Source organism: Polypterus senegalus, chromosome 3, assembly GCF_016835505.1.
Source record: "Polypterus senegalus isolate Bchr_013 chromosome 3, ASM1683550v1, whole genome shotgun sequence".
In the NCBI taxonomy this organism is placed as follows: Eukaryota; Metazoa; Chordata; class Cladistia; order Polypteriformes; family Polypteridae; genus Polypterus; species Polypterus senegalus.
In genome coordinates this window covers 95303329-95325098 of record NC_053156.1, presented here as the reverse complement: position 1 = coordinate 95325098, position 21770 = coordinate 95303329, and the positions used below count along the sequence as shown (strand labels likewise).

The 21770-nt window shown below is 37.1% G+C and overlaps 1 protein-coding gene across 1 annotated transcript in view; it reads right to left on the bottom strand.

The window, feature by feature from the left end:
• nus1 (NUS1 dehydrodolichyl diphosphate synthase subunit) overlaps window positions 1–14204 on the bottom strand; it is a 58166-nt gene extending 43962 nt beyond the window's left edge. The window contains exon 1 of the mRNA XM_039747636.1: window positions 13606–14204. Coding sequence (XP_039603570.1) covers window positions 13606–14023 — 418 coding nt within the window. The 5' untranslated portion in view covers window positions 14024–14204. The remainder of the gene's footprint in view (window positions 1–13605) is intronic.
• Window positions 14205–21770: the final 7566 nt, after the last annotated feature.

The following is a 21770-nucleotide window of genomic DNA, read 5'->3' as shown; positions in this document are numbered from 1 at the left end:
AAGAACGAATAACCCACAATAATTGATTTGTGCCTAAACGTTCACAAAATATGGGAAAAAGTGTGTGCTGAAAGGATGTATTCTCTTTATAATTCTGCTTTGGATAGCAATAAAGTGGGTCATAAAAAAAATAACTAGAAGACACACTGGGATATAGTACTGCACGCTCAACTAAATTGAGGACCCCTAACTTGATGATGACATCGGTCTACCCTTACATGAAAAGCAACATATGCAAAAAATAACCAATAGATTAGCACAAGAAGCAAAAATGGTGGTTTTAAGAAAAAATTTGAGTAGGACTTAGTGAATTGGTGTCAACATAGCAGAGAATAATACAAGGCTAGAATTAAACTGTGTGGAAAGAGAAAAGGTTATCAACTTTGCATTATCTATAAAGTGTAATAAGCACTGATAGAGGAACAGATGGGGACATCAATGTAAATTCTATGTTACAGACTGTGAAGAGGGCTAAGACAAAGGCTAAAATAAGAATTTTTAACACCAATATTAAAACAGTTATTCTAGAGTGTTAAACATTTCCTGTTAAAAAAATATTGCCTAGAAAATGAAAACATTTGTTAATAGGTGCCTTCAAAGAGCATTAAAAATATAGTGGCTGAACCAAACAAGTAGCAACTAGCTGTAAAAGCACATCCTGCCGTCCACGGTAAGAAAGCTGTAATATTGGACAGGTGTACAGCACTTACAGCTGTAAGCACAAATGAAGCATGTAAAAATGGATAAATAACTTGTATACTAATATGCTCCTATGTATACATACAACGTTTATGCTTCTTGAATATTTACTTGTGTACTTGCATAACTCATTCTTGAATTAAATATTTTTAAGTAGAAAATGCTTCTAATGCACAATGTTTTGGCCAATCAATCTGTATTCATTGATAATTAGTTTTCTTTGCTTTTCTGTATCAAGAGCTTTAACTTTTACTCTAAGCCAAACATATGCTTGGGCATAAGTATTCAAAAAAGGAATACATTAATATGCTTAATATTAAAAAAAAAATCACATATCTGCATCAGCCTTAAAATCTGTGTTCTGTAAGCAAGTTGTCCAAACTGAAGTTTCTGGTGGGTGTTTATTATTATCTATGTATTCACTGTATTTATTTACCGGATGCTGTGTAGCTTTATGCTACAGTATAAAGTGCCTGTGAACATACATGCAAGGTTCATCAAATCAAAGGTGTTACCCTTAAGCCAACATAGATGTAAGGAAAACCTACATGTTAGAACAAAGGACTGATATAACAAGACATGCATTGGACTCAAATCCACCTAGGCTAAGAAAAACACAGGATGACCATGAAACAACTGGAAGAGGGCAGTAATGAATGAGTTTTGGGGGAGAGAAAAAATGCAAGAAATATCATGGGAAATGGGCAAAATAGAAACCACAAATGGGATAAGACAGAGGTAGATCATAAAAAACCAATGTTCAATGAGAATCAAAGATCATAAGCAAGTTAAACATTTACAAGACTATTTGAACTGTACACCTAAACTAAGTATTTTAGATACAGTAAATAAAAACAGCAAATGCATTTGACTTTATTTGTATTCTATCCAGTCACAAAAAAACAACTCCCGTAATCAATCCTGTTAAAATATAGGATGAAAGGTAGATTCAAACACATGTTAAAAAATTACAAATTAATCAAAGGCAGACCGAGACTGCAATAAGTTACACAAACTTCATGTTCAAACAAGCTGCTGTATTTCAATTTGAAGAAAATGCTTCGTACAGATAGAAATTAGGCAATAATTGAATGTACAGTACACTGTACTTTTTAATTCAACACATTAGCAAGATACATAGACGTAATAATCTGCTTCACTCTCTAATAAAGATATGCTCCCCCCCCAATCTGCTTTTAAATTGTTCGCACTACAATTGTCAACATAAATAAAGTTGCATTTAGTCTACAAGTTGCTTATAATGGATACTCAGTTGGCCCCAATTTATTCATTAAAATCAAAAAATATACAATATGCAAATCATAGCTTCATGTGCATTTCATTTGCAACTATCTGTTCTTCATTCTTTATCTGACTCATTTGGGCAGAATTAAGTCACTACATTACAAAAACCTAAACTTAAAGAATTATTTCAATAGTCATGGAAACATTTATTAACAGTACAAGTATATTGTTGTACTGTATTATGTTTCTTAACAATAAATTGTTTAACTTTTTGATTTTATTCAATAGTAAAATATTCTCACATTGACAGTATGGGTAGAATGGAAAATGCATCAATCCATTAATCACTCTCCAAATTAGGCATTTCTTAAAAGTAACACTATCCATTAATGTTCTGCAGAGTGTGTCACTAAAATACAAATGCTCTTTCACACCTAAACACATTTAACACTGACTATTAAGGTTTTATGATAAGCATAATGGGAAAAATAGCTGCTACTTGCACATGAAACAACATGCCACACTTACACAAAAAAGCATTTCCAAGCAAAACAGGCAGCCAATGTATTTTCTTTCCATACCATGTGAATTGTTGGAGTTGGTCTGTGCCAGTTACTAAGGCTTTCACTTAACATTAGCAGCAATGCTACCAAAGAACCCCTTTTAATAAAACTACTCTGACCTAGCTTGTAATTAAACAATTATAGAGTAGCACCATTCTCCATTACCCGATAACTACATGGGATACAATGAATATGTAAACTGGTTACTTTGCCCAATTATATATATATATACTCTGACCTTCAAATACAGGTCAATTCAAGAACTAAACACAAACTTATTTAAGAGAACTGCAAGGCAAATGCTATTATTTTGTCTAACAGGCACAAAACCATATGCTCAACTTAACCTACAAACGAATAAGGTTTCTATAAACAGCCCTTGCAAATAGTTAACAAAGGCCAAGTGCAAGATTGAAATCTTAATTAAAAAGGTGCAGACATGTGACTTTCCATGAAGAATTTGTTATGGCATCAGAATTTGGGATGCGTGAGTCATTAGTATTTGAAGTTTAAACTCCAAACAGACCCATTTCTTTGTATTCAGTTAACCTAGCCTGGATACCGCTGGTGTTGTGGGAGAAATACAGTAAGGCAGACATGGGGAGAATGGCAAACTCAAAACAAACACAGTCTAGAAGTGAGATCTGAATCCAGAACACATGGGACAGAAGCACTAAGCCCTGTGTTAACCTATTTCTGATTAGGTACATTAAATCAATGTCCCATTACTCAGAAGCTATGACAAATTAACTGTTCACTAAACAGGTCTACAATGATTACTTCATGTGGATTTTAATATAATTTTGGGCATTGAATTTAAAAAGGTAAGCCATCTTTCTCAATCACATAACTTTTTTCTCACAAAACATTTTTAGCCATTTTTTTTTTTTATCGGTTTCGCATTATAATTATCAATAGTTTAATACTTTAATTTAATTTTGCCCCAACATGTTCAAGCAATCTGTAGTGGGCTGGCGCCCTGCCCGGGGTTTGTTTCCTGCCTTGCGTCCTGTGTTGGCTGGGATTGGCTCCAGCAGACCCCCCATTATCCTGTAGTTAGGATATAGCGGGTTGGATAATGGATGGATGGATGTTCAAGCAATAACTTACAACTATTTACAAGATGAACTTAATGATTTACTAAGAGAGGTAGGTCTTCCTGAAGATGCTGCAGATCTCCTGGCGTTACATTTAAAAGAAAAATTTATTGCATTCGGACAACTTTGTCTTGGTACTGAATTAGAGAAAAAATGTTTGCAGCATATTTCAAGAAATATGTATCCTTGGTTTACTGTACCGAGGTAAGAAGCCTAATGAAGAAACCTGGCAGAGGTTACAATGGAGAAGAATGAAAACTATTTATAGACTCAACAGAAAGAAGCCTAAAAGGACTGCTTCTTCATAATATTAATAAACAGGCATCAACACCTGATGCTTATTCTGTACATTCGAAAGAAACCTATGATAACTGAAAATCATTTTATCAAAATTAACTACAATAAATACATATAAGGGGACCTGAAAGTTCTGTTTTCCTTATAGGGTCAGCAAGTAAGGGCATAGAACGCTCCCATGTCTTGTCTTGTGAGTGTTGCCATCACCACTTCATTTTAAGCTTGGTACAATTAAGCAGTTTGTCAAAGTCCTAGCAAAAGATGGAGACTGTTTGATGTATGCATGTTGAAAGTTTCCAGGTTGGTTTAAGGCTAAATTGAAAGACGACATTTTTTGCCACACGTGCTATTAGAAAACCATTTTCCAATACAAAAAATTAATGGTGTGATGAATAAGGAAGAGGCTAGAGTTTCATTCAGAGAAGCAATTTTTAAGTTTAAGGTGACAATAACGATCCAAATTATATAAAAAAAACTGAAAAATTGTAGTTATGTTCAAGAAATTGGACTGCAACATGAGTCTCCTTTGATTCACATTTGGAATTTTTCTCTGAAAATTTTGGAAGGATGAGTGAAAGACTCCAACAGGATATCAAAGAAATAGAAAGAAGATACCAGGGACTTTTGGATGTCAGGACAACAGTGGACCACTGCTGAATGACTTTTAAGGATAAGCCAGAAAAAGTGTACAAAAGCCACCAAACACATTTTAGATCTAAAGAAAGTAAGAAGTGACAAAAACTAGATAAGTTATATGTAAGTCAAATATGAACTTAAAAATACTGGACTGACTAAATTATGTTAAATTAATTTAGAACAAATTTGTAGAAATGAATAAATGATGCAAATATTGTTTCAATTTTGTGCCTAAATGTGACGTGGAAACATAAATCCATCCATCATCTAAACCGGTTTCATCCTGAGCAAGGTCATGGGGAAGTTGGAACATATCCCAGCAAACAGGGTGCAAGGCAGGAACAATCCCTGGACTGGGTGTAGACACACACACACACAAGGACCAATTTAGGATCGCCAATCTACCTGCATGTGTTTGGACCATGGGATGAAAAAAAGGCAAAGCCCTGACTGACTGACTGACTCATCACTAATTCTCCAACTTCCCGTGTAGGTAGAAGGCTGAAAATTTGGCAGGCTCATTCCTTACAGCTTACTTACAAAAGTTGGGCAGGTTTAATTTCGAAATTCTACGCGTAATGGTCATAATTGGAACCTACACTGTGTGCACAATTATTAGGCAAGTTGTATTTTTGAGGATTCATTTTAATATGGAACAAACACAGTGCTATCAGTCAATCCAAAATGTTAATAAACCTGAAACCTGAATGTTTCACAACGGAAATGTGAGTGTGAACATCATCAGGGGAATACATATGTGCGCACAATTATTAGGCAACTATTAGTGTGCAGATTTATTATGCAACTAAAGGAAAAATGAAAATTTTCCCATCTCACTTGTTTATTTTCATCTGTTATAGTGAGAATAATAAACAAACACCTCAAAATTTACAAATAAACATCTCTGACATTTCAAAAAAAAATCAATCAATGACCAATATAGCCACCCTTCTTTCCAATAACAGTCATAAGCCTTTCCATTCATGGAGTCTGTCAGTTTCTTGATCTGTTGACGATCAGCTTTTTGTAGAGCAGTGACTACAGCCTCCCAGACACTCTTCACAGAGGTGTATTGTTTTTCTTCCCCGTAAATCTAGCGTTTAAGAAGTGCCCACAAGTTCTCGATAGGGTTTAGGTCAGATGAGGAAGGGGGGCCATGTCATTATTCCTTCATCTTTAAGGCCTTTACTGGCTGGCCTTTTTCCTGTATCACTGTTTGAAGAAAGTGTCTTTGAAAAACTGGCAGTAGGTTTGGGAGTTGATTTTGAGTTCATCTTCAATGCAAAAAGGTCCAACTAGCTCATCTTTAAAAATACCAGCTCATACCAGTACCCCACCTCCACGTTGGAGTGGAGCTCTGTGCCCATTACTGATCCACAGGTCCATCCATCTGGTCCATCAAGAGTCACTGTCATCTCATCGGTCCATAAAACCTTTGAAAAAAATCTGTCTTCAGATATTTCCTGGCCCAGTTTTGACGTTTCAACTTATGTTTCTTGTTCAGTGGTGGTTGGGTTTCAGCCCTCCTTACCTTGGCCATGTCTTTGAGCACTGAACACCTTGTACTTCTGGGCACTCCAGGTAGGTTGCAGCTCTGGAATATGAAAGTACTGGAGGATAATGGGTTCCTGGTAGCTTCACGTTTGATTCTTCTCAAATCTTTGGCAGCTAATTTGCGTCTTTTGTTCTCAACACATTTCTTGCGACCCTGTTGACTATTTGCAACAAAATGTTTGATGGTTCTGTGATCACACACCAATATCTTAGCAATTCCAAAAGTGCTGCATCCCTCTGAAAGACTTTTTACAATTTTGACTTTTCAGAGTCAGTTAAATCTCTTTTTTGGCCCATTTTGCCTGAGGAAAACTAGCTGCCTAATAATTCTGCACACCTTGATATAGGGTGTTGATCTCCTTAGGCCACACCCTCCCTCATTACACAAATACACATCACCTGACATGCTTAAATCCAATAAGCATTCAAGTTAATACAGCTTGGAGTTGGAATATACGCATTAAAAATGATATGGTCAAAATACTCACTTGCCTAATAATTGTGCACACAGTGTATTTTTCTCCATATAATGTAATGGAGTTGAGCTCGATGGCCGTGGGGGGCGGAGTTTTATGTGACATCATCACGCCTTCCACGTAATCACGTGAACTGACTGTCAATGCAATACGTAGAAAACAAGGAAGAACTCCAAAAAGTGCTGAAGAAAACATGCATTATACAACTGAGAAGGCAACGAAACAATAAGAAGCGACCAAGTCACACATACAACCATATTCATGAGTACAGCTACTTCGGAAACAAAGCACGGTGTAAACCTAAACTTTAAATTAAGTTCATAGACAGGCTGCCTCTGGCATTTGTCATGCCCACGGCTAATGAGGGATACAAGTTTAATGAGAGGACGCAGGATATAAACAAGAGTTTTGATCACTTTCTAACTAAGTTAAAATTACTGGTGAAGGGCTGTGCTTATGAAAATTCCAAGAGACTGTCTTTGTGGGGGGATTGACAGTTAAGGCGGGTGGAAGAGTCACGTCATCATCTCCCCTCCCATTCACCTCATTTTGCTGTGAGTTGAGCTCCGCAGCTAACGCAGTCTCGAGGAACCAACTTTGTGACGCTGCCACCAAATACTCACAGAAAAATCCACAAGTTAATACACGCGCTGTCTCTACAGTTTCTCCACACTCTGAATCCTCCAGGCACTACTTACAAAAGGTTACATTGACAATCGTGTTACGTTATTTTTAAAATGTTTCCTTTTCGTAGCACAAGCACAGCTGATAAGCTTCGATGCATGTGCTCCATAACGTGTTAAAAAATAACGCATTTAATCACACTTTGCATTCCAAGCAAAGGGGAACTTCTGGCAATGCATGATTTTCTGGTACACTGATTACATTGATGTACACATCAGAGCTACAAAAATGTAACAGTCGGAAGAAAGCGCGTTGCTACGACTGATTGGAAGTAAATTTCATTTCAAAAGACTAGCCGACGGAAGCCTTGATAAAAGCGTGGTTTTGTGCACATATACACAAAGTGTATACATACAGTGGTGTGAAAAACTATTTGCCCCCTTCCTGATTTCTTATTCTTTTGCATGTTTGTCACACAAAATGTTTCTGATCATCAAACACATTTAACCATTAGTCAAATATAACACAAGTAAACACAAAATGCAGTTTTTAAATGGTTTTATTATTTAGGGAGAAAAAAAATCCAAACCTACATGGCCCTGTGTAAAAAAGTAATTGCCCCCTTGTTAAAAAATAACCTAACTGTGGTGTATCACACCCGAGTTCAATTTCTGTAGCCACCCCCAGGCCTGATTACTGCCACACCTGTTTCAATCAAGAAATCACTTAAATATGAGCTGCCTGACACAGAGAAGTAGACCAAAAGCACCTCAAAAGCTAGACATCATGCCAAGATCCAAAGAAATTCAGGAACAGAACAGAAGTAATTGAGATCTATCAGTCTGGTAAAAGTTATAAAGCCATTTCTAAAGCTTTGGGACTCCAGCGAACCACAGTGAGAGCCATTATCCACAAATGACAAAAACATGGAACAGTGGTGGACAGGAGTGGTCGACCGACCAAAATTACCCCAAGAGCGCAGAGACAACTCATCCGAGAGGTCACAAAAGACTCCAGGACAACGTCTAAAGAACTGCAGGCCTCACTTGCCTCAATTAAGGTCAGTGTTCACGACTCCACCATAAGAAAGAGACTGGGCAAAACGGCCTGCATGGCAGATTTCCAAGATGCAAACCACTGTTAAGCAAAAAGAACATTAGGGCTCGTCTCAATTTTACTAAGAAACATCTCAATGATTGCCAAGACTTTTGGGAAAATACCTCGTGGACTGACGAGACAAAAGTTGAACTTTTTGGAAGGCAAATGTCCCGTTATATCTGACGTAAAAGGAACACAGCATTTCAGAAAAAGATCATCATACCAACAGTCAAATATGGTGGTGGTAGTGTGATGGTCTGGGGTTGTTTTGCTGCTTCAGGACCTGGAAGGCTTGCTGTGATAGATGGAACCATGAATTCTACTGTCTACCAAAAATCCTGAAGGAGAATGTCCGGCCATCTGTTCGTCAACTCAAGCTGAAGCGATCCTGGGTGCTGCAACAGGACAATGACCCAAAACACACCAGCAAATCCACCTCTGAATGGCTGAAGAAAAACAAAATGAAGACTTTGGAGTGACCTAGTCAAAGTCCTGACCTGAATCCAATTGAGATGCTATGGCATGACCTTAAAAAGGCGGTTCATGCTAGAAAACCCTCAAATAAAGCTGAATTACAACAATTCTGCAAAGATGAGTGGGTCAAAATTCCTCCAGAGCGCTGTAAAAGACTCATTGCAAGTTATCGCAAACGCTTGATTGCAGTTATTGCTGCTAAGGGTGGCCCAACCAGTTATTAGGTTCAGGGGCAATTACTTTTTCACACAGGGCCATGTAGGTTTGGATTTTTTTCTCCCTAAATAATAAAAACCATCATTTAAAAACTGCATTTTGTGTTTACTTGTGTTATATTTGACTAATGGTTAAATGTGTTTGATGATCAGAAACATTTTGTGTGACAAACATGCAAAAGAATAAGAAATCAGGAAGGGGGCAAATAGTTTTTCACACCACTGTATGTATGTGTATATATATATATATATATATATACACACACACACACACACACAGTAATCCCTCCTCGATCGCGGGGGTTGCGTTCCAGACCACCCCGCGATAGGTGAAAATCCACGAAGTAGAAACCATATGTTTGTATGGTTATTTTTAAATATTTTAAGCCCCTATGAACTCTCCCACCCTGTTAACATTATTAGAGCCCTCTAGACATGAAATAACACCCTTTAGTCAAAAGTTTAAACTGTGCTCCATGACAAGACAGAGATGACAGTTCTTTCTCACAATTAAAAGAATGCAAACTTATCTTCTCTTCAAACGAGCACCGTCAGGAGCAGAGAATGTCAGAGATATAGAGAGAGCAGGACAGAAAAACAAATAATCAAAAAATCAATACGTGCTGTTGGGCTTTTAAGTATGAGCACCGCGATAAAGCAGCCGCAAAGAAGGGAGCAATGTGAAGGTAGTCTTTCAGCATTTTTTAGAGTAGCCTCCGTATCTTCTAAACAAACAGCCCCTCTGCTCACACCCCCTCCGTCAGGCACAGAGAATGTCAGAGAAAGACCGAGCAAAGCAAACAATCTGCTCGGGGAAGCACATCGTAGATCATTGAGGAGTTTTAGTTAATATGTAACACATGCTCTGATTGGGTAGCTTCTAAGCCATCCACCAATAGCGTCCCTTGTATGAAATCAACTGGGCAAGCAAACTGAGGAAGCATGTACTTTAAATTAAAAGACCCATTGTACACAGAAATCCGCGAACCAGCGAAAAATCCGTGATATATATTTAGATGTGCTTACATTTAAAATCCGCAATGGAGTGAAGCCACATAAGTCGAAGCGCGATATAGCGAGGGATTACTGTATATGTTTATGTATATACTGTATATATATCCATCCATCCTCTTCCGCTTATCCGAGGTCGGGTCGCGGGGGCAGCAGCTTAAGCAGAGAGACCCAGACTTCCCTCTCCCCCCACTTCTTCCAGCTCTTCCGGGAGAATCCCAAGCGTTCCCAGGCCAGCCGGAGACATAGTCCCTCCAGCGTGTCCTGGGTCTTCCCCGGGGCCTCCTCCCAGTTGGACGTGCCCGGAACACCTCACCAGGGAGGCATATATATATATATATATGACAGCAACACTCATGACAATGACAATCATGTTACGTTATTATTAAAATGTTTCCTTTTCTTTTTCATTACTTCTTTAAACACACTACTTCTCTGCTGCGAATATATATATATATATATATATATATATATATATCCCCATCACCTCGACTCGGGACACATCACTTCTGGTCCCGGCCCCGAAGACGACATCACTTCCCCCCAACGTCCTATAAAGCCTCCCTCCTTTTCTCTGGGAGGCAGTTCTGTTTTGGACTTTGTTGTGTAAACTTGAGTATTATGAATCACTTGCTTTTGCAGCCAGGAAACCGCATTAAACACACACCTGTGTGTGTGTGTGTGTATATATATATATATATATATATATATATATATATATATACACACTGTAGATATATATATATCTATATATGTAGACTCAAACCGATTATGACAGCAGCAATCCAAGCTGTGAGAAAACAGTAAAATGGAGGCGTGTCAGACGTTGTGGTACATTTTCTGATGCAGCTAGACGAAAACAACTTTGTGACGCTGCCGCCAAATACACAAAACAATTACTTTGACAATCATGTTACATTATTTTTAAAATGTTTCCTTTTCTTTTTCATAACTGCTTTAACACACGACTTTGCTGCGAAGCGCAGGTATTTTGATATATACAGGTATGTGACAGCAACACTCATAACGGTGACAAAACAATTACATTGACAATTATGTTACGTTATTTTCAAAATGTTTCCTTTTCTTTACTTCTTTAACACACTGTTTCTTCTCTGCGAAGCGCGGGTATTTTGCTAGTTAACAATATAGATTATTTAAATGAAGTTAGTTTTATCTATATAATATAAACAAATATATTTTGCTGAATTTAATCTTAATGATATTGTCATCATATGTAAATATGCGCTTTATAAAGTGGTTCAGGTTGTGCAATATTATAACTATCGCAAGTTTACAGTGAGGTAATTGTACTTATAAGTACAAACAGTTCTACAAGGAGCACTTGGACTGATTGAGTGCATTTATAATTCTTGGGATGAAACTGTTTCTGAACCGCAAAGAAAGGCTCTGAAGCGTTTGCCATATGAGAGCAGTTCAATAGACAGCATGCCTGAGGCAGCGTGTGCTTGATGCTGTACACCAATAATTCTCTTTCCGATCAGCTGCTGTACAGCTGTGATTCACATTCAGATACAGTGATATAAATACTCCGAGTGGTGCAGTGACAATAATATGGAAAAAGATGATATGATGTGGCAACCCCTAACAGGAGCAGCTTGAAGAAGAAGAAGGTGCAGTGAGAGTAACAACGCTAAAGCAGTTATGGTATTTGGAATAGTTTGACCATTCCTTGGACCATTATATTGTTACAGGTTAATTACAATCAGATGCATTAAACTAATAACAATATGCGGTTAATATCAGTGCATTTATAAAGCCGCATCAGGGATGTGGATCTAAAAAAGAAAGGATAACCACACAGGAACAGTAGCACTGCTTTGATGCTGGGTGCCGCCAGTCTGCAAAACGGACCACAGAACTTGCATATGACAGGGTATGAGCTACCGTGGAAATGTGCGTGGCTTTGCGCCAAGTTTAGGTTTTATACATTGTGATTTGAACGTGTAAATGTTCTTACGCAACATTTTTGTGCGTACGCACTGTTTATACATGAGGCCCCTGGGATGTGCCCTTCAATGTAGACATTTTTTTTTATTGTGTTCATGGATGCAATTACTATTCACAATTAAACCAATTTAGCAGTTTAATTTGCAGACCTGTGTAATGCTTATTTTAAACACAAGCAAACATGATTTTCTTTGTATCTGTATGTGGCACTTGTTGCCACTGATCTACGGTCAGGCTGCTCTCCCGTGTATGGAAAAATCACCTCAGTTAAAATATCATTAGAATCATCGGATGGAAAGATTCTCTCATCAGACTGAATGGCACAGCACAGACTTCACAATAAAATTCTCATTGGGATGTAGGCAGCTAATTGCCCGAGGTCTTCAGGACTGTGACTTTGTCTTTGACTTTCTCTTTTACAAGTCTAATTTCTGCCAAGGTTAACTTGCTATAATTTCATCAGTTAATTAACAGACAGATATTGTTGGTTTCCATTTAGGTTAAATCAGGTTCTGCCTTATTCTCCATGTGTTTTAACAAATGTGTACTTTTATGTGGACTAGTTCTGTATTTAGTAATTAATTAGCATATTCAATACGTGTTTTAACTAAGAATTGTTCGCAGTGCACCTGAACTCAAGAGAGCACTATACAGGAAGTTGTTATAATTTTCCTTTAGCTGCTCAGCTGGTCAATTTCTGCAGTGGATGTCTCTGATTAGAATTAGTTAAACATGCAATAATAAGCTGAAGAAATGTTTTAAAGTTGACCAACTTTAATAAGATAATTTGCATAACAGTGGAATGGAGATAAACAAAATTACGCAAACAAATCTTATTAATTCGACAAATCAGCTACAGAAATGACACACCGTATAGAGTTGCATAATATCAATATTGTTCATTCTGTACAAGTGAAAACTAACTCATGTTGAAGTTATTATCATCCACTTTCACCCCCTCCCTAGTCACCATGACTTCAAAAATGAAACGAAGCAATACAAGGTCCACTTCAGAAATACATGAACAGCCAATTCTAAAAATGGCATATAAGCAGTACGGGGAAAGAATCTAATTATTTATTGTCACAATAAATGTTACTACTAAACAATCCTTGCAGACATAAAATCTGGTGACAGTTCATAAGTGTAAAAGGCACATCGCTGAATCACCCTTCGACGAATATTGCGTAACAATTGTTAGGAATATTAGAATGGTTCCCGGTGTCTGAAAACAGTAAAAACTGGCAGACGGTATTGGGGGTTTGTACACTAGTACATTTCTGCCGATGATATGGTACTGGACAAGTGTCCCATGTAACCATACCTGTTGGAGAGCTATACCGTTTTGCCGCTAAGTCAGTCAATGGTCAGTAGCATTTTCACCCTTCTATAGAGACGATCTCGACATTTAGTTTGTTTGATTCAAGTTGAACTATTCACACAGCTAAACACATCTGACACACACCTGTGATACTGCATATAAAAAAAATATACAAAAAAAACGAATAAAACAACAAATTCTCCCCTATGACACTCCCATTATTAGAGTGTTTCGAAGAAACATCCACTTTACTCAATTACACGAATTGGATTTATCAGTCAACAACACTAACGGCGACAGTACCAGCCCTTTCCCCATCCTTACCTTGATTATCATAAACACTGACGTACGAAATGCCCACCGCCATACACCACACTACCAGGTTAGCGATATCGTTGTACCGAGGTTCTTCTCCGGCAATAAGAAGTCCAACGTGGAGGGGGAGCTTCTCCACAGGCTTTCCAGCCACTCGAAAACGGGCCCTTGTCCTATTAATTCCTGTTGGCAACTTTTTATGAGTGGCAGTATGCTTGTGAGGTCCCGGACTGAAAGGTAAAGGTAACAACAGAAGAAAAGCTGCTACTGCGCGATTCCAAGGTCTCCAGCCGCTGCTACTGCTACTACTATTACTAGTACTGTTACTGCTACTCCCAACTCGGCGCCGAAACCACGAAAGCACTGCCCGCTGGAGCTGTAACAGAGCATGAAGCAACCGCAGCACCAGCTCGTAGAGCACCGCCATCACAAGCGCAAACAGCACGCTTCAACTGGTCGAGGACGGAGGGTTGAACGCTTCCTACGACGACAAAGTGCGCCACATTCCTCTGTTTCAATCACAACTACTCGGGATAGCTGGACCGGCACTACTGCCAACACCTCATCTCGGCGGCCGCCATCTTTCAAACTCTTTCACCTCTCAACTTTGATCCACAACGATTACATGGAGTATCGTTATTGGTTCGCTTCTGTGACGTAAATAACTGACATTCCGGATCTCCTGCTTCTGAGTGTTCATCGTTTAAGATCACTGCAGCGCTGTCCCAGAGCGCCATTCTGTGGCTTGGAAGTCAGTTTAGTTTGTACATTTTTATGTCACTCGCATACTTTTCAGAAAATGAGATTAAGGTACGGGGAAAAAAGGTCGCCGTTCGCAGGACTTTTTTTCACTCAAAAGTTCTCAAGTTCAGTCCTTGGAGACCCCAGTGTTTCAGGTTTTCATTTTAACTAACTTCACAATGAACTTGAAGACCCCAGTGTTTCAGGTTTTCATTTTAACTAATTTCACAATCAGTGCATCATTTATACTTTTAGTTGATTTCATTATGAGTGAGCTGTTCTTTTTTATTTGTATTCTAGCAGATTCTGAAATTTTTGTATTTTTAACGTTTGCCTTCTTTATTTACTGTATATAATTTATTTATTTAACGAGCTTTTGTAACACGTCAGTTTCCCTCCTTGGCACACATAAGTTTGATATATTAAATATAAAATAACACATTGTGACTGTGACTGCTCCTTTTATCTTCAGCCAAGTTTGAATGGGGCTGTTGTTGTTTGTCACATTATTTATTTATTGAGTTTCTGTAAAAGCTGACCCCCCCAACAAAGATCTATCTATCTATCTATCTATCTATCTATCTATCTATCTATCTATCTATCTACAATATTTGTTTATATAGTGCCTTACCATACAAAGTATAATTCATGGTGCTTCACAAATTGTAGTAAATGGAATCAAAGAAGAACCATAATCAAATAAAATAATTATACTAATGGTCAGATGGTCAGTAGACAGAGGAAAAAAAAACTCCCGTGAAGAAAAAAAAAACCTCTGGAGTTCCACAATCACAATGGCATCCTGTCATATACAAAAAAGAATAAAAGAGAGAGTCAGCCAGTGCAGACATCATCAAGGACAAGACCTCAGTGTCCTGTTTCCTTTCAGCAGCCACAGGGAGGTATGTCCAGAAAGGTGGTGGCACAGATTTAACAAAAAGTAACATTTAAAAAGTACATTTTATAAGATGTGATTTAAACAACTCTCTCACGCCAGCCTGATGTGTCTCTATAGGTAGATGTTTCCATATTTTGGAGCACAGAAACTGAAAACAGTCTCACCACTTCTTTTACTTTTTACTTTTGGAAAAGCAAGCAAAGCAGAATTTGAGAATCAAAGGTTAGAATTGGAATTGTAAGGTGACGTATTAAACAGACAGCAGTATTTGAAAATTGATTCTGAAAGACACAGACAGCTAGTGCAAAGACACTAATACTGGTAAAATGTGGTCAGATTTCTTCTTTTTTTTTTAGGATTTTTGCAGCTGCAATGTGAATGAACTGTAATCAATTTAAATCTTTTTTTGGCATACCTGTTAGGACTGCATTGCAGCAATCTAAGTAGCTAACAACAAAGGCATGTATCCATTTTTGGCATCCTCTATAACCATAAAGGACAGAACACGTCATATTTCTTTAATGAAAGACTGCAGTAATGATGACATCATTAATAAGAGATTTATTGAAAGTAAAATAGCTCTAAAATTTTTTTACCTCAGGTTTTCTTTTTTCTTTTTTTTTTTGCAATTACTACAGTTTTTTATTGTAGCCGGCAAAAAGCAGACCCTTTGGATCATCTTGGGGCTATGGAAAAATAAAGCTGCATCTTATCTGCATAGCAGTGGTAATTTGGATTGAGTTTTGAGATAGATCTATAGATCTGTTCATTCTCAATGTTATCAATCATTAGGATTTATATTTAATTAAGTGAGAAAATTCTACAGTAAAAGGGAAATTAAAAAGAAAAAGCAAAAGAAACAAAAGTAGTAATGCTGTAGCAAAAAATACTATTTTTTTAAAATTCTTAGACAAATATTTGTAGACAAGACAACTAAACCTTCAGATCAATTAAAGAATAACACAAGAACTATAAAATTGGTTGGTACAAAAATGTGCCGCCATTGGGATCCTCCAAACTGAAGCTGAAAACCACAGTGTAGAATATCCAAATGAAACATTACAATAAGGTGAAGACAATGAACAACACATACAAAAGTATATCAAAGGAGCATTTAGTTGCAAAGTAGGCTGTATGCCTGTTGTCCTTAACTAATCCCTTTCTTAACTGATACCCCCTGCTCGCTTCGCTCACCCAACCCCAGATTTGGTTTACCGGATATACAATTTAAACAAATTGTTATTTTCATGGGAATTGTTACATATGCATTATTTTCACTTTTACTTTAAAACTTTTGTAAAAACAATACTTGTCCTTTATTTCTGGACCTGGGTGTGGTTAAATCTTTCTCGCAGGATGTATACGCTGCTCGTGTTGTGAAGGGGGGCTGTTGAACGCACGCTAAAAAGATGCCGTCGGATCATCTGCTGGCTTGTTGCTGCTGGCGAGCTGCATGTTCTGCTTGTCGCTTGTCGTTGTTTTAAGAGCTGGGAGCACATGAAGTGTGTCTGCCAAATGCATTCCAACAACTGCTTGGTTAGATGTCCATGAACTTGTTTTAAATGTTGTCTCACTGCCTTATCTCACATGACATTTAAGTGTCTCACACGGAACATTAAATTGTCTTCTGAGAAGATCACATCTCGTCTCCCTGGTCTCCCTCTCAGGATTTTTTTTATATTAGAGAGAAATGATAAAGAACACAAAATGTCTTACTTCAAAACAAGAAATGAGTAAATATTGAAAACAATCATCTTCGTCTGGCAGTTCACCTTTATCTTCAGGGCAGAATACAACAATATAGTGGCACAGATTAAGGGGGTTGTTTGGTGGAAAATGAGAGCTATCTTGCCTGACTATGGAAAAATAGTGTAGCTGTAAAAGGGAAGCACTGATTGCTGTAAAAAGACGATCTAGACTCACGATTCTCAAATTCAGTCCTGAGTTACCACTATGGCTGCTGGTTTTAATTTCAACCAGTTTCACAAATCAGTGGGTCAGGCTGGATTCTAAAATTGCATAATTAGCTGTCCTTTTTTTCTTCTGTTATTTTGCATTCAGAAAAGTATTTTAGAATGATATTTACATTTGAAAGAAATTCAAACTTTTTTTTCCTATAACTTTAAATGCTTAACTTTCCTCTACCATTTTCTTTTTACTTTGCCTTTTTTTGAGGAATTTGCTCCCATAATTGTATCAAAATCCTGACAAGTAGTGACAAGACGCAGGTGCAAATGACACTGAATGCTAAAGGGTGCAAACACCTTTATTATTTCAGACACCTCAGGGATTTTAGGTTGCCCTCTCAGATACTAAAGAATTTCTATAAATCCATCATCGAAGATATGGTGACAGGAAGTATTACCCACTGGTTTGGAAACAGCATGCAGCAGGACCGCAAGGCTATGCAGAAGGGACAGTTGAATGCATCACTGAGTTTTCACTCTCTAACTTCCAAGACATCTATATCAAACAATGTCAGACCAGGGCAAAGGAAACAATGGATACTTCTCTTTGCTGCGTTCAGGTGAACACTACTGCTGCCTGAAGACCAGCTCAGAAAGGCTAAAAAGGACCATTTTTCCACAGTTGATCCACATCCTAAATTAGGACAGTGCCTAGAGCTACATGATGGTAATTGCTAATCCTACTATGTTAAATAATGTATTATATAATTTTATTATAATACAATTATGTACTTTTTTGTTATTTACTGATATTATAGTGTTGCGAATTTTGTATTTATTGTCTTTTTATATTCTAATGCACAGTCTTGAAATTGAGCAACTATGCATTTTACTACATGTTGTACAGTGTATAATTGTATATAACATTTTGATAATTTAATTTGAAATTTATTAACAATGAAACATTTTCTGAAGGCAGAATAAGAGAAGAATAATAAAAAAGAACAATTAATTAAACAATGATGTCAGTTACAGGTAAAATTACTTACTGATTGTGAAACTGACTGGAACATAAACCTGCAGGCACAGAGAAGGGAAAGGAGGGTGGGCAGCCAGGACTGAACTTGAGATGCACTGGTTTAGAGAAATGTACAAGGAGACAGCTTGGGGAGTGCATTTGTATTTTGATGTCCACATAATCTCAATTGTAGCTATCAGAATGTTGATACTCTGTATGCCTAACAGTATTACTACTACTAGTACTACTGTTTTATTGGATGTGGCTCACCAGTGAATGGCATCACATCTCAAAAGGCTATAGCTCACTAAGGGATTGAGGCTGCAAGGTGTGTATGTGTTTTTTCATTCAGGCTCATCATCTGAAGGCACGTATTTCCTGTAAATGTGCTGCTGGATTGATACCTCTTCTTTAGTGTATTTTTTATCTACTTTTCTTATTTGTCTTTTTAAGGTCACAGATGCATTTTTAGTGTTTACAATTTGTCTGTCTCTTTTAGAAAGTATCTTAAAAACAGCAAGTTTCTGATGAAGATACTGATACTGTGAATGATAAAGTATCAGTAAATACCTGTTACTGACACCTCACTTGTTTTTTTTTATTTTTTTAATAGCAAATGAGTGAATCTAGCATTTTTCTGAAATGTCAGCACATATTTGTATTCTTCTTGAGATCACAGTACTATATTTATTTTGATGTGTTTCATTTTAACTCATGATTTTTTCAAAGGCAGGAATAGTTAAATAGGAAGTAGAAATAAATTAAATTCTAACACAGGCTCAGAACATCTTAAAGTGAGATTGGCAGATGCAAAACCATGCATCTTCATATTGAGCTTGCCCAGCCCTAACTAAATTGAACTAAATTCCCTATAGACCCTTTGACCGATCTGGACCAAATTTTGCAGACAAGACAGACTACTTTTGAACCCAAAATGTTGACCCTGAGGGTCTGAGTGTTTTTTTTTTCCCCTCTGTGCTACAGTTTGGCCGTACAGAGGAAGTGTAACAGCACAACAGACTGAAGGCAGACTAGCAAATGAAATGACCAGAGCTTAACATTACTTACCTGTGCAACACCACATGCTGCTTCTATCTACTGTAATATAAAAAGGCGTATCATGCACTTTTGCAGGGGGATGTTAGGTGAGGTTTGATCGAAAGTGGAAATGCAGCACAGCACAAAGGAGAATAAAAGGGTGGTTGCCTGCCTCCTGCTTTGTTGGCTTTTCTTCATAATTTAACTTCGACAATGTTTACACTTTCAACAAGGGGCCTTTGCTTTCTTTCCTTAACCTGTTCTATAAATATACATGGGAAACACCAGGTACTTCAGCTAGTGTTTTATAAAAAAGCCTCTAGTTTCCAAAAGACAACATTTAAATGTGATCTGCAGTGGACTGTTCTGTCTTTTGATAAAATAAGTTAATTAGAGGATTTCTGGAATGGACTGACAGTTGGTTCCTGTCTTATGCCTGATGCTGACGGGTTTGGCTCCAATGCAGCTCTTAGGATGTTATTTAATTAGAAGATGTTAAAAGGGCACTTACATGTAAACCAGTAGTTTTGCAGCTTAAACACAGTTACCTCAGCCATTAGGCCAAACTGAAATATTGTAATCTAATGGTTGGCAAAAATAGTTTTACCATAAAGGGTACTTGTTAAACGGGCACTCTGACTGTCTGACTGCTGTCCATTAACACTGGTCAGATAAATGCCATGTATTTGCATTGTAAATTGAATGTTTCAGTGCATTTTTGCACATTGCACTACTTTCCTGTTTATATGTGTTTGTTGGTTCACTGTAAGCTTTTTATCTGTTTAATAGTTTTTGAGGAAGCAACTATGAATAAGAATTTAATTGTCCTAATTATATGTGAAAAATAAAGTGTTAACTTGAGATCAGCACTTGCTCCAGATATTACTGAAAGGCCTTACTATAACTATAGGAGCCCTCTGGCATTTTATGTCATCTTTTCTAGTTGTAGTGACATATAGTGGCTCTGTTTTCAATATAATGTAATGCTGTAGGTTTGTATGTTCTGTGTTTTAAAGGTCATGAGCACAGCTGTGATTAACATTAGTGTGTACTTATATAGTGGTGATTTCTCCATTTATTTTCCCTCACTGATATTTGGTTTTTATTAATAGTCTAAATTTGTTTTATTTGCTTGATGCTTTCTTCAGCATTTCATCTCAAGAAAGATTATAATAAAAAATAACTTGTCTCTGTCTTCCTTGCATGTGATCACTGTAGTGTTTTTACTTTGTAAAGTAGAATAGAACTACTGTATAATATTTCATTAGATGTGATTTTTAGCAAAATTGCTTTAGAAAAAACAGATAATGAAAATCAGAGATCTGTTACCTGCACTTTATTTGTAAACCTAAAACTGTCTGGTCTATGAAAAATTGAAAAGATTTAGAGAAATAATGAGAGTTAGATTGGGCCATATATTTAATTTTGAGGAGTCATGCATTTATGAAATATTTACGACCTGAGATGTGCAAGATGTTGCCAAGGAGCTAAATTCATATTATCTTTCCCTTATTATGTGTAAGATGAAGAAGATGAATCTTTTACAGAACTGGTCAAAACTGTCAAAAATATAAATTGTATGTATTGTAATTAAACCTAAATTTGTCAGTATTCATTTTTCAAATTATTGTTAAACATCTGTCCAAATAAAATGTCTTGCCCTTATGAAAAGAAAATGAAGGGAAACAATTAAACCAAAAAAACAAATGAGCAATTATTATTTGTGTCTATACATAGAAAGAAGTGAAACAAGAGACATACCAAACTAATTCACAATAAAACATATTATATAATAACAATGAAATCCCTGAAACTGACACATTTATGAGATGCTTGGTGTAATGGGTTGACAGGGCAGGACAGGAACTAAAGAACAGTGACAACACTATTTCAAGACCCTGTCTGTTCAAAAGAGTTAGTGCACCATCAAGGCTTCACAAGGGGGCAGTGTAACAAAATATAAAGAAAATGGTGGTGTAATATATTAAAAATAAAATGGTATGAATTAATAACTAATAGAAAAAATAAGCGCAATTCACTCAATAATTACAAGAATAAATTCTCCATCAACCAAAACCTCGAAATGATAATAATAGTTAATAATTAATAAAAAAGCTCAAAATGAAGATGAAATAAGTGCAAAAAACAGAGCAAAGGTTCAAAAATCCAGAAAACCAAAAGCAATAACAAAAGCACCAATATTCACAAAAATGTTCAATGAACCACAAGAAACTATGGGAGGCCCTCCCTTAAACAGGATTGAGGGCCGTTCCTGGCAGTGATGGGCAGGTGACCCCATCCTTTGGGGTGCCACCCATAAAACACAAGGGACATAACAAAGGCCATTCCACTTTAACAAGTCACACATAGAAAAACATATTTAATAAATACAACATTAATATGAATAAACAAAACAAACAAGGGACACAACTTTGAACACCAGCCGGGGTGAAAATGCTGGCTGAACCATGACATTGACACAGCAGACAGCACCAAGATAATTTCCACCAGAAGCATATGAAGGCCACAACACATTAATAGCAGATGTGCATTATTTTAGTCATGGAGAGAC